This window comes from Uloborus diversus, chromosome 3, assembly GCF_026930045.1.
Source record: "Uloborus diversus isolate 005 chromosome 3, Udiv.v.3.1, whole genome shotgun sequence".
In the NCBI taxonomy this organism is placed as follows: domain Eukaryota; kingdom Metazoa; phylum Arthropoda; class Arachnida; order Araneae; family Uloboridae; genus Uloborus; species Uloborus diversus.
In genome coordinates, this window is record NC_072733.1 from 150,141,476 (window position 1) to 150,156,652 (window position 15,177).

General features: G+C 33.3%; 1 protein-coding gene across 1 annotated transcript; it reads right to left on the bottom strand.

Annotated features, from left to right (window-relative positions):
* Positions 1-12,303: 12,303 nt before the first annotated feature.
* LOC129218699 (forkhead box protein D3-like) lies at positions 12,304-13,461 on the bottom strand. Its single transcript, XM_054853020.1, has one exon. It carries the CDS (start codon positions 13,459-13,461, stop codon positions 12,304-12,306), a length of 1,158 nt encoding a protein of 385 aa, XP_054708995.1.
* Positions 13,462-15,177: the final 1,716 nt, after the last annotated feature.

Here is a 15,177-nt window from a genome sequence, read left to right on the forward strand (position 1 = left end):
TGAGTTAATATAATTAATAAAATATAGTTCTTATCGAGCTTTCTTTTGATACTCTGCAGGTATTCATAATTGCCGTCATTGATATCTTATCATATAGTGAAGCTCTGATAAGTTGAGGCATGACCTTGACAATGTTTACCTCTTATTGAGGTAACAGGGACTGAGGGGATAACTGGCACTGAGTTGAGGTATGGAAAAGTCTTCATTTCAAATCCACCTCAATAGCAAGTTCCTTTCTCACTCCCAAAAATGAGAAATAATTTCAAGGTCATAGCTCAACTTATCAAAGCTACACTATACATCAAAATAAGCTTACCGATTTTTGCCACAGTTTGAAGCGAAAGACTAAACACACAGACTAGTTATCTACTGACCATTGCAAAAATGCTTCCAGTACCGTTTTCAATGCTGTTCTCCATGATGTACTCTTGTTTCGAAATTTCGACATGACTCTCGTAGGAAGAAAATTTAATTAGTGGAAAAATAGTTCAACATGAAGAAAAACTATACATACATTCATTTTATGAAATGAGCTGAATGATAATCAACTCATACTATGACTCACACTTAGTTAAATTAAATTTAACCATGATCTTGGGTTTATTTATAACTTAAATTATGATGGTGAGTTTTGTCGCTCCTTAGTAAAATGAATCCTTTTTTTAAGTGCGAGCACATCGAGACTAAGTTATAGTTTTCGTCTTTAGGTCCATTCCACGGAAAACGGTCATTTCGTCCCGCACGTGACGCTTCATATATTTCATTGAAAATAATACTTTGAAATACTATTGAACAATTTTTTTTTCTGCTTAACAAATTACTAACTTATGTGTGATTTCTTAAGCAAAAAAATTCGTCATTACCCTTTAAAATTATTACTTTTTAGTGAAATATATGAACCGTCACTTGGACAAAGGGTTGACTTTTTCGTGGAATAGCCATTTATAATTTTTTGCTATCTTACTGACTCGGTCAAAAGACGTTGCGTGTTAGAATATAAAACAATATTACATTTTAAAACAGTGGTGAAATAATATTACGATCATAGAGAAGGTTTTAAAGTATTTATTTTATTATCAAAATCTTTACCTTCTGAAAATGTAACAAGCAAGATATACTTACCATTTATTTACGCATTTCCAAATAATTTTGGTGAAATTTACTCTTAACCATGATAAAATGAACAAGTATGCTTTTCATTGTAATATTCTGTATCAAATGAAGCAAAATATTTACCTTTGTCTGGTACTGTGACTATATGAGTATTTAATGTAATATCTTGTTGATCATGTGAAAATTTAATGCTTTAAAAACTGAAAACTGAATTAGCTATTGTCAATAAAATATTTCTGTTATTTAATGCAGTCACGAATGATGTGCTCCCAATCTGGTCTTAACTTTTGTAAGTTATACGTGTTCACCAAAACCTTAATTGAGCTGAAACAGCTATATGCTACATATGTGTAAGTGAAATAGTCAATAAAAAATTTTAAGGTAAAGTAACTTAGCTTGTTGGAAGTTGAAACGCTATAGTGTGACTCTGATAAGTTAAGGCTTGACCATGACAGTGTTCACATCTTTTTGATGGACTCTGAAAAAAAAAAAAAAAAAGGGAAGTGATTGTTGGTGCGGAATTGAAGTTGAAATACCATCGCGAAAGTAGCTCAGCTCAACTTAGTGCCAATCAACCTCCTCTATTACCACAAAAACAAGTAAACATTGCCAAGGTCAAGCCTCAACTTATTATAGTCACACTAGAATAGTTCTCTGAAATTATTTAACCATTTTTTGAAAAACAAAGGAAGGTAGTGAATTATATTATCATATAAATAAAATAAATTTTGATTGATGGATTGAGTTTTCATGTACAAACTTTTTTTTTTTTTTTGGTGCCTTCAACTGGTTGACTTGTGGCTGCATGAAAAAAATTATCATGTAACTAACAAAAGGAGAACAGTCAATAATTTAACAACTGAGTATACAATTTTCAACTGACATTTATTGGGACTCCATGATCTAATTTACAAGGGTAGCAACTTCTTGGATTAGAACTAGATACCTTAAAATGTAAACAAAATACTGGAGTTATACACAATATTATTATACAAAAAAAAAAAAAAAAAAGACAAACCTTTTGGTCCAAGAAACACAAGTCTAATCTGACCGGTAAATAACAACAAAATATGTCTTGGTGGTATAAATAATGATAATATTTTCTGTACAAACATTTCCCGAACCAAAAAATATCCACTCAATAACAAAACATAAAGCTCAGAAAACAATAGTTACCTGATGAAAAAAACAAATCATGTCTGTCACTGGTTTTCTTCATTTCATATATTAGTAACTGTATACACTATAAACTGTGTGTCTAGAAAATCTCAGCATTCTTTTTACGCATTAAATATTTAATTTAAAACATATTTCAATCATCAATAAATACATAAATGCAATAAATCAAACCTGTAGATGTATGAAATTTTCAATTATCGTATAGAAGCTCATGATGGAGGGAAATTTAATGTCTACTTAAAAAACATTAACTAGTTAAATAAATAAAGAGTGTAAAGATTTTTTTCAATGAAAAATACTTGAGTCAGAAAACTGAGAAATGCAGATACAACTTTCGGAAAAGAAATTGCAGACTCAGGAAAAGAAATCGCCGACTCAATCACAATATCTTTCATACACGTTGCCCCAGAAGGGTAAGTGATCGTCACTTAGTTTGAACAAAAATGTAACAAAAATATTTATCCGATCTACAATATGAAAGTCAGAAACATTTTGAATTGGATTTGATGCATGTATGAAATTTGAATTTCAAACAGATTAATCTGTGAGATTTCAAAATTTAATAGATGTAAAACAAAACATATTATTAATGATTATGATCTGATTATGACCATCAAATATACTCTAATCTTGAGAATTTACATTTGAGAATCGTGCATGGTAGTAGTAATAAGATTAATGTACAGATAGATTTATTAAATAAATAACTTGTCATTGAAATCATAAAGTAATACAAAAAAAGTAGTTGCTGTAGTAAAATTAACTAAATAAATAAACTTTATTGCTTGGAAGTATTTAAGACATGTAGTGTCACTTGGGTTTTTTCTTTATATATATATATATATATATATATATATATATATATATATATATATATATATATATATATATGAGAGGGTGGCTAAAAGCGGATAAGTTTTCGAAGAACGCTCGAAAATTGTAGTTTTTGGATTTTATTCGCGACAATTTCGTTTTTATTTAATAGAAGGGTTCTTGAACTTCAAAATAAAAAGTGATTTTTGTATTATTTCAAACCCAATATTTATTTATTATCAAATTTAACAAACATGTGGAAAACCCGCTTTGCCCCACCATTGAGCCCAAAGCGGGTAAGCGTAACTAATAGTGGTTTGGTACATTTTCCAATGAAATATGAAGTTATAAATGATTAAAATAGTTGACTAGCTACCTGCCATTATATAAAAAAATATAAAACAGTTGTTCTTATCCAATTTAAAGTCAGTAAATTTTTTTTTATAAAACATAAAGAAATTACTAAGTTAATTAATAGACTAATCAATTGCCATCCTAAAAAGTAACTTTTTAAAGCTATACCTATCTAATGAAAGAATAAATCTAAGTCAGCACACGAGTCAAGAAATTTTAAATAAATATATGATTAAATCCTATACCCGCTTTGCCCAAAGCCACGTTTTTTATTTCAATAATTATAACCTTAAATCAATGATTTAAAAAAAACGGAATGACCATCGTCGTTTATTGGTGGATAGTGTCAGAATAACTTAATATTATTGACAATAAAAAAAAAAGCTGGTCTTTGATTAATCACAAGTTACAAAACTTCTTTTTTTTATGTATCATTTTTTTTTTTTTTTAAATTTTAATCCTGGTTCCACCATGCCGCTTCACTGCTGCTTCGCTGGGACCGATAATAACTCGGGGATGTTCGTGTTTACACGACATACGTATTCATCGCCACTAACACACCATGGAGGGGGGGGGGGTAGACGAAGGTCTACCCGGTTTTTGAGACCTACCCGCTTTGGGCCACCTTCCCCTATGGCTTTCGCATATGTTGTACATAAGTATATCTTATAGAAATTCCTTTTGCAGTGTTTAAAAAAAGGGGCGAAGAATTAAAATGTAAATACAAAAAAATGTAACGAAGTAAATGGTTTCCAAAAAGAAAACTTTTCATCATTTAAATACACTAAGAAGTTAAAACGCATTAAAATTCGATTGTCCATGTTTTGGAAAAGTGAAGTTAAAATTTCGGACGAAGTTGCTTAAAAATTGCTTATGTTACTTTTTGAAAAAAATTATCGTGCGGAAAAATTAAACCGCTGAATAAGTATTTCCATTAACTATGTTTCTTTGAGGGGAAACAACTAAATGTATAAGAATGGGAAACAGAGACTTAAAATTAAAAATGTATTTAATAATAACAGAAGTATTTTAATTTTCTCTGAAAGATGCAGAGTTTAATCCGTAAAAAAATACGATATCTTTCATATCATAAGTATAGGATTGTATTATCATAATGTTAAGAGATTATGCAAGAAATATTTGACAAGTAGCGCTGCCAAAAAATGAACAAGATCTTGTACCATGCAAGAAACATTTTATTGTTTCAGAATAGATTAATTTTTAAAGTTTAAAAACTTACTTTTTTCTGAGAATTGAAGTACGAGTTTATCAGTAAATAAGTTGACAAAATCTTATTTTTTGATTTTAACTTCAAGTGAACCACTTTGATTTAGATTCATTAGCCATATCGTAAATGGTTTGTTACCTCATGTTTTTCCGAAAGTCAACCTTAAAGTAATTTATGTATGATAGTTAATGACGAATCACAAACCTTGTAGTAAAATACACATTTTGTACAATATCATGACTTCCAACTCAGTTATTCATTATTTTCATACATCAAAACATATTGAAATTTGTTGAAAGACTAGACATAGAGCTTAATTTTTTCCAAGTACATGAGATGGTGGAATTATTTATCACATTAGAAAAATCATTTTTTTTAAATAACTGAAAGTAAGAAGAAATAAAACAATCGAATGCTTTGAGTATCGATGAGCTATGTTTTCTTCATGTTCACATTTCTTTATACTTTAAAAAAAAGGTGCCTTCAATCTGAGACATACAAGCCAGATATGACTATAAGGGGATATTTCAGTTGTTAAAGCCTTTCTATGATCATACATTTCTGTTTAGCGGCTTTTTTTAAAATAATTTTTAGTCTTGCCAATGTATTTTAAACAAACGCTTAGCGTCAGAAAGTATAGTGATTGATAATTGCCTATGTATAATTATGTTTGCAAAAATTGAAAAAAAAAAAAAAAAAACCATAAATATATGTCCCACTCTTAAAAAATTTCCGGAAAATTTACGGTAATTGTTACTGGCATCCATGTTGCCAGTAACTATTACCGTAAAAATCAAATGTTACTGTAAAATTTTACGGTTTCCTCGGTAGACCACAGCAACCAGTTGGCGCTGGGATCGCTTATTTCTCCGGTATAAATTACCGTAAAAATCAGCGATGCGTCGGCGATGCAATTTTACAGTAACAATTACCAGAAAATCTTCCTGAATTTTTAACAGTGGGCCGTTGTTACATTCTCGCTATTTAACCTGCGGTCTTTAATAAACTCATTGACGCGCTAATCTATATGGAATAAATACCGGTACTTTACATGGTTAGAGTTTATGCACAAAATAAAGCCACATTTGGGACCTGGTTTGCTGCCTCTAAAATTTGAAGCAATTAACAAAACTATCAGAAAATAGAAACGGTCCACAACAAATTACGCGGGTTGCAGAATTCAGTCAAACACAGTTTCCCGAAATATTAGGAAAATGATCGTTTTGAGAAAAATTAACTTAAGGTTATCCCTAAATATCATGAAGAACCCCTCAAAAATCAAGAGCTGCCTCCAAAAATGAGAAAAATACCCCTCACGACACCCCCCCCCTAAATATTTCAATGGTTTAGTCTGCGCCGTGACCCCCCTTCGGTGGAAACCCCTGCTAAAATTAGAAGCTGGACCTGCCCTTGAAACTGTATTATATTCATACCTAACGAATTTAATTCCTTTTGCCTCACCATCGTATTCATTTGCTCCACATCTGCTTGTTATTTACATTAGTTTCACTTTTACAATTAGATGCACTAGGCAGTTTTTTTATCACTTGAGTGGCATAAAAATTCAAATTTCCAAATACTGCAACAGATTTAAAACGCTATAACATAGTTGCATTAATTGTTGCCGATCATTAGTTGCTTAAATTCATTGATGCACTGCAAGACTTGATTGAAATTATCTTACAGAACTTCATATTTAAATTTCGTTCTATTAACGTACTTCGCGTAACATTTTTAAATAAAATATTATTTTTTGTGTATGCATTGCGACTGCTTATGTACAGAAATTTAACACTGTGTCGCAATCATTGTTTACTAGAAAAATGTTTAGCAAATTTATGCGTTTGACCTGGGAAAAAGCTAGAATCTTTTTAAAGGTGTGAAAATAAGCCTTGACATTTCTTATTTAGAGAAGTAAAATTAATTTTGGGGGAGTGAACTAAAAAAAAAAAGTGAAGATCATTATAGTGATCAATTCCATTTCGTAAAATTCTCTATGGATAAAATCTAAGTTATTATGGAAAGGATATTTATTTATTTACTATTTTTAACATTTGGAATGCTTGAAAGTTTGAATCAAAAAAAGAAAAAAAGAAAAAAACATTCTGAACTAATATTATAAAATTTACAATAATATCCCCTTCCTCCATTTTCCATGATGCTAAATTTGTATGTAAAATTCAAAGCATGAAAATAAGTTCAATTAAATTCTTAAGGCGCATTTCTGATTTTCTACGCTTGTAGAGGCGTTAGAAATGTGTTTTCTTTTGACACTCATTAATTGCGTTATCGAAGAAAGACAAACTAATATCTTATAAAAGAGAAACCGCTTTTGATGAAAATCCCTTTATTTCATTGAAAAAAAATTGTTCCTGTTGCGGTGATTGTTCTCGATGCTCCTTAAGAGAAAGCAAAATTGCATTTGAAGAATTTACCTTTAAAAAATTGTTGTTGTTGTGTTCTTCCCCCCCCCCCCCCCGCTCCTCTGTTTTTTTTCTTCTAAGGGGGTGTTTTGAGCGGTATTTTTCACTTTTTCTGGGGATCTTGCTTTTGGGAGGGGGTCTTTGCGATATTTAGGGGAGTGCGCCCTTGCCCCAATGTCCCCCCCCCCCCTGCGAAAACTGAGGAAAAAAATTCCAGAGAAGAATTTCTAGAGAATGCGCATTTGATAAGCAAAATTCATGCCTGCATTTTTAAATTTTTTAACTGTAGTGCATCTCCTAGACTGCTACAGGCAAACAATTAGTGACGCAGTGGGGCGTTTATTATTTGTTTAGAAGTAAGCTTTCGATGTTGAGTGCATGAATTTAAGGTTAAAACAAAACCAAAGATTAGATGTATAAAATAGACCATGGTTTGTATCAGAATATAGATTAAATATCTAAACTGAAAGTCTATCGGCCAAACAGATTTTGGAAAAATGAAAAAAAATATGAATATTTTGACAACGTTTCAGTCAGAAAAAAACTTTTTTTTTCTTAATTTCTGCTTACCAATACTTCAAACTTCAAACCAAATAATAAGAATGATATCCTTTATCAAGATTATTGCACTGTTCTTTACTGAAAATAGAGAAAAAGTAATCTGAAAGTTTCATTTTCTTAAAAGTTTGATTCTCCCAATTTCAGTGTCTAAAAATTGAATAATGTCAGAAACCAGTTAATATTTAGATGAAATGAAAAAAAAAAAAATCTCTAAACTTTACTCTAACAAACTAATAAGAACCAAATATCTCAATTTTCGAAAGTTCACCTTCCTTATCGAAACGGATTGTATTCTGGAAGTGTTAGTGTTTAAAATAGTAGAATTTTAAAGAATTAGTGTGTTATGCTGAAGAAAACTATCAGGCAAATACATTATGGGAAAACACTTTTCAGAACAATTGAGAGAAGCTCATAAGAAAAAATTCTGTAACTTTTAACAAAGGACACATTTTTTTTTCCTTGAATTACTTAAAGTCTGGAAAAGTTAAACATTCAAGTTGGTTATTTATGATGGGATGAAATGCTTGAAATATATTTGTTATGTTGCTATACATTTCAAAGGGTGCCAGGAGCGTAGCCAGAAAAAAAAATCGGTGGGGGATATATGATTAAATTTCGGGGAAGGATAAGGATAGATTTAGTCATTTTCTAAATAAAAATAGGAATATTTCAGCACATTTTTCTTGGGGGAGGGGGGGGGGGGAACATACATAAACATACCTAAATGCCCTCTTTTTTTTGTTATGCATTGCTTCAATGCATGTCACAATTATAGGTGAATTGTTTACCAAAACATTGATAAAGAGAATTTTGTACAATTCTGTTGAATTGTGCATTAACTCTCCTAGTTTTACCTTATTTTAATTTAAGTTTCTGTAGGGCTCACATTCTAAGCAATCTATTGTGTGTACTACAAATTTTGCAATTTAACCAGAGGCTGTACAAAATACCCCAAAATGTATGCATAAATTTGGTTGTTGTGCTCAATTTTAAATTAAGTAATTTAGTATCACAAACCTCAAAGCTCTGAGTTACATCACGCATTTCAGCGCATTCAACGCACTCGCCGAACGCCTCTAGTTTGGATTCAAGTTTCTCAACATGCAAGTCGGTTATTTATAATCAGCCTAAACATTTATAAATCTTCATTGAGTATTTTTTTAATGGCAGAGCAAAATGCATCAACAATTATGCGTAAACAGGTTTTTGCACTGTGTTTAAAATATTTACTCCATACCTCCAAATTCGAAATTAAATGCTGAACTCAACACATGTGCCGCCCATGCGTAATTTGAATGCCATTTTTAGTAAACAAGATATAATTCATTATTATCCTCATCATCTACAATCTTAAAATAAGTTTTACGATGGAGAGCATTCTATGTGGCAGCACAAAATACCTCAAATTTCATGCATAAGCTTGCTTTTGCATTTAACAACATTGCAATTACTCAAGGGTGTTCATGGGGAGTGTCCGTGGTACAGACTGCACAACTGAACTTTTTAGGAGGGTGTTTTAAGGGGTATTTTCCTCTTTTTTGGTGAACTCTCACTCTGGGGGGCGGGGATGGGCACCACTGAATAAATTATTGATGATATTTTAGTGTCGGATCAACTATTGCACTCATCACAGGTGTAAAACATATTTAATTTGAATTAAACTGTAAACAGTTTAAAATCTGTGTATAAAATTTTAAAAAGGGACGCTTAAAAGTATGACCCTACATTACTATTGTTATTCCGGGATTTCTTTCGAAGTAAAGCATGGGATTTGGCAAATAGAAACAAGTCCCTGCAGGCCTATCATTTTTGCAATAAGGAATAGGGGGGGGGGCAATGGACCCCGTCTGCATTTTGAAAACATGATGTAATTATGCATTTTTTCTTGTAACTTGATGGTGGTTTTCCTCCAAAATGCATTGATTTCATACCCTTTGCCCTCCTCCCCCTGGATAACTTTGAAGTGACGGGTCTGGGTCCCTGGTTCGATGCCAGATTTTGTCGAGTTAATGATTTAAATTTGATACATATATGTAAATAAAAAAAATTTAATAGTTAGCTTTTTAACTTTCATTTTACACAATTCAAAACATTTCACTCACTTCAAACCAGGTAAAAATATTCATAACATAATTGTTAAACACTCAAAGCATTAGAATGTTTAAAAACAGAAATACTTTACAACATGTTAATTTAGATTGAAAAAAAAATAATGAAATAAAGAAGAAAAAAAAAAGACTACTAAATTCAACCATCTCAAATGAAATTCTAAAATCTTACCTCCGCGGAGGAGAACCGGAAGAGCCTTCGCTGACTTGCCCGTCGGCGGTAGGAGAAGCGTGCCGTGATTTGAGTTGACATTCCCCCAGAAAGAGGGAAGGGGCTTCGATTTCAGCGCTGGCGGGAAGGTTAATCTCCGTAACCGGTACCGAAATTTTGATATTTGCTTTCACGGGGAGAGCTCGGGGAGGGGGGGGGAGAAATTGATAGGAATTAAACCTCTTAAGCATTTCATTGCTGAAAATTCAAAACAAATCCTTTCAAATTTAGTTCGGGTTTGGACATTGCCGGAAGTTTTGGTTGGGGAGTTTGAGGAAAAATAATCTTTGTTTAGAAATAATATTATTCAATATAGTTTTTTGATTCAAATATTTTAATCATTGCTCCTTTTGTCAATTCCCTTTTAGTTGGTTATTTAGTTTTTCTGATCATCATATCTTCAACTGAATATGTAGTAAAATGTTTCTGAAACTTTCATTAAAAAAGCAGTTATAAAATCATAAATAAATTAAAATCTGCTCAGCTGTTTCACTCTTCTTATATTTCTCAATAAATATTTAAAATTGGTTTTATCAAAGCAAGCTCTTCATCAGTTGCAGTTTTTCTCTGCAGCATATTTTTTTTTAATAAATAAGTCAAAATTAATAAAGAAGTCAAAATTAATAAATAAACATCATTTTTTTACAATTTAATACTGATATAGTCTAGTGACTTTGACTACTAACACGTAGTACTAAGTTGTAATAAATAAGGTTAGAAAAAGCAGTACACGTCATATATTCTGTCTTGAGTATGTCTACTCTTAAAAAAGAGCAAAAAACATTGCTAGTTAGAATGCAACCCTGACATTTAGCAATAATTAACGTATCACCAAAGAGATAACTCTGACACACGCGCCTTAAAATTCTGGAAGTTTTTTTCAGGTATAAAATTCACAGGTTAGAGGACAAGTTTAAGCAAAGATTATAAGTAACAAAACTGAAATATTTGCTTAAAACTGAAATCACTAATTGTTAAAGAAAATTAAAAAATTTATGCACAAAAAACTTCACCAATGTAAGGTAAACCACCAGTAGTTAACACTGCACTAGTATTTGACACTTGTAAAGAAAAAAGTAATTTAAGTCGCCAAACGATCAGCTAAGAGCAAGCTAAAAGGTAAACATTGCAAATTTAAAAACTATTTTATAATTTTTTTACAAGTTTATAACTTCTCTTGTCAATTTTTTTTTTTTTTTTTTTTCATATTTTTCAACGACTAGTGCCATGTGAACTACAGGTGGTTTTACCTTAGTAGCGAAAGTAAAACTGCATTCAAAAATATGAGGGATGAGGGGACATGAACATAAAAGTATTATACATGGAAAAAATAAGCACATGGGATCAACCCTTATGCAAATATTTAAGTTGAAATTCACATGAAAAGAAGAATTAACTTTTCAGTGGACTATTATTTAAAAGCAATTGCTACGTAGGCATCGTATCTTAATTCGTTAAATTATTTTAATGTTGTACAAAAGTGGTGTTTATTTAAAAAAATATATACGTTCAAAGAAGCAAATACAATCCTAATGCTAATAGATATTTTGATTGTTCACATTTGATTTAAAAGTTTCTTTTAAAATAAAGAATTTGCATTAAAGTGGAACATTTCGAAAAACTGAACTTAGCTGCTCAATTAAATTGTGAACATCACTGAAATAATAAGCAAAAGCAAAATAGTTAATGTAAATTACTAAAAGCTTTCAAAGTACTACTAAATCATAGCATATAAGGTTTAAATGGAAATGTAATTAAATGTTAAGTAACCTTGAGAGACATTTCAGAATAAATAACAAAATTTCTACATTAATAAAGATGTTAATGTTAAGAAAGTTTGAGAGACTATTTAGAGTAAATAAAATAAATTCTACATTATTATCAACTAAATTCCACTGTACCTGTCCCATGAGTAATGATGTAGAGAAAAGCTATGGCTTTGTGCTTAATCTTGCAAAACAACAGGAGGGAAATAATTATCTTTACTTTTGCTATATATTTGAACCATGTAACGATGGGCCTCGTTTTATAAGATTTTTTTTTTTTCAACATAAATTTATAAAAGTAAATTTTGTCTAAGAGCTGCTTGAGGAATGAAAAACCACATTTTGTATTTACCCTAGTCCAAGAAAATGAAGAGCACTATTGGTGGCACGAAAACTTAGTAGCTTCAGGGATAAGAAAAGATCATATTTAAGGGTAGGACGATGCCCATGTAGCGAAAGCAGAATAATTTCGCATTGTTCCTAAAACACTATGAAGTGTTTTTTTTTTTCCTACCAGTGGGTGTGACTACGATTATTGGAGGAGGTGTCATCGTGACCATGTCCCGTTGCCATCCATCGGACTCGAAGTAAGCGTTTGCAGGTATTGGCGATATTTTTCAAGAGCGTTCAAAGCTGTCCCGGGACAGGTGAAAGCCGCATCCACTGGCGTCCGGGATAATAGCGGGACGTTGGGCCGCAAAGTTAGCATTTCTGGCTTCACGTCTACCGATTTGGATTCGCCGATTATCCTATCGATGGAAAAGCTCGGTTTGGACGCTATTGCTTTTGTAGATGGAGATGCGATGTCGCCAGGAGAATCGAACATACCAGGGGGCCCACTACACACTGGGGCTCCTAAAGGACTGTGCATGGCTCCGATGTTTATGGGGTGAAGAGTTAATCTGGCAAAGTCCTGGGGTGATAGCAAGGGCACCGGCGAGGGTATGTGCGGCATATATGGGTACCCGAGTGCTAAATGAGGATGACCTGCAAACAGTCCATGACGATAGGGATCTAGAGTTGCAGCCATGAATGCTGAGGGGTCTTTGAGCTGGTAGGGCTGTTGTCTCTTGTAGCGCTTGCGGCGGCGAAGGAAGCTACCGTTATCAAACATATCTTCAGAAGCGGGGTCTAAAGTCCAGTAGTTGCCCTTGCCAGGGTTCCCTGGTTCCCGGGGGATCTTGAGAAAGCAATCGTTGAGGCTCAAGTTGTGTCTGATAGAGTTCTGCCACATGGGGTACTTTTCGCGATAAAACGGAAAACGGTTCTTTATAAATTCGCAAATGCCACTGAGAGTAAGTTTCTTTTCCGGTGATTGCAAAATTGCCATGGTAATGAGTGCTATGTACGAATAAGGGGGCTTCACCAAATGTCCTTTGCCTTTCGCAGAGCCACCATCTTCGGAATTATTCTCCTGCCTCTCCGCACTGGGGTCAACTGATGTGTCCGTCGTGTCAGCTTCAGCGACACCACCCCCGTCAAAATCACTGTCTTGGAGATCACTGTCAGAGTCGACAGACACCAGGGCGTCGATCTTGGAATCATGAGGGGGCATCGCCATCAGAGGGGAGCACATGAGTTCTTGCCCAGAACAGAAACCGGTCCGGGTAACACCGTGCTGCAAAGCTTCCATTAAGTAGTCGCCGTTGGTCAGCGAGATGGCCTGGCTTCTTGGGCCTGCCTCTGAGGCCAGATGATAGCGCATCGGCCTAGCGACCGCCTCGTGGGAATACACAGTTTACTCTTAATCACGCGTCCGGTGGAGTGCACGGAAATACTGCAACACCGATCGGACCTCAGACGGCCAAACTACAACACCCCGGCCGCGCGCTCTCAACTCTCTAGGAGCACTGTCCCGCTACTTCATTCGCGAGCCACGCGGCCAATCGGAGGGACGGATCGCGCCGAGAGGCGGAGCAGCAACTTTACGACTCCACCCACATTTCATTACATATTCATGAGTGAAAAGAGCTATTTGGAGGAGTGTTCTTCCGCGGGAAGATGTTATCTCCATGAATTTCGGTTTTCAGCTTTTGCTGTGGGAAAATGAAACCTATTCTTCGGAATGTACCCAGCGAATCACAGCAGGAGGTAAGTCATATTTTGAACTGATTAGTTGCTTCGGACAAGGTGGCATACTCACACAATTATTTAGAATGAGGGAACATACTCCAACACCGGGAGACCGAAAGATTTTTGCGGGAAATTTGGCTTTGTATTCGAACTGGAAAAATTTCATCATTACTGTTATGCTTTTGTTTACATCTAAGTTTTTTTTTTCTTTCAGCTCCTACTTATTTTTCAAGATTTTTGCAATCTTAAATAACTGAATAGATTGACCTGTAAAATGTGTGTCTGAAAACCTCCATCGAAATTCACACTTTATAAAAGTATAGTAGCAAACTATCCTTGATTCTCTTATTTTTCCCTAAAAACTAGCAAATAACACATTTAAAATTAGCGTTTACAAAACCTCAAATTTATCCACTATTCCATAAACGATTAATGTACGCTTAAAAGATCGTCTATTCAGAAATTGAAGATTATTTACTTCATTTAGGTTTCTTAATTTAAGTGCGGAGAGGCAAGAAAATAATTCGGAAGACAGTGGGTATGTGAAAGGCAAATGGCATTTAGTTAAGCCCCTTCTCACCACAGGAAAAACTTATTATCAGTTAGCGAATTTATAAAGAACCGCTTTCGGTTTTATCAATTATTTCACAGTACAATTTGTTCATTCTTTCATTGCAGAATGGATTAAGCCCATGTTTTTCGATATTTCTGTATCATAGTAATGACAATGTATATTCTTAAGATTTGTTATGCTTACGTAAAAAACATATATAAGAACTGGAATTTCGGGATATTTTACGATTTGAATTATGCTTCAAATGAACATGTAAAAGTTTTGTTCAGCTTTAGTATATTCCGATTTTTCTAACTTTCCTATTTTTGTTTTGAAATGAAGTTTAAAACTATGGTGTAACTGTCTTAGTAGATCTAAAACTTCGCTTGAGAAAATAAATGTTGGTCAGTTATAATTTGTTGGCACTTGATATTATTTGAGGAGGTGAAGAAGAATACATTTAGGATAGTTGGCAAAAATTCATGAGTTTATCCGCCGTAATGTTTGTCTGACACTCACCTACATCTCATTCAAAAAAAAAAAAAAAAATGCGTGTTTTTGATAAAAAAAAAAAATGCGCGCCCATTTCTAGCGAGGTCGAAGGGACTAAATTACAATTTCTTTATAGCCGTAATTTAGTTACATAAAGTTAAATAACAAGCAGTAAAATGTTATGGAGATATTACGTTATAGTCTTAAATTCGTTACAAACGGTTTCGACATAACAGGTTCGACCGCCCTACCACATTTTTATTCCGACAACACTCCAATTTTTCAGTTACACTGATGATGATT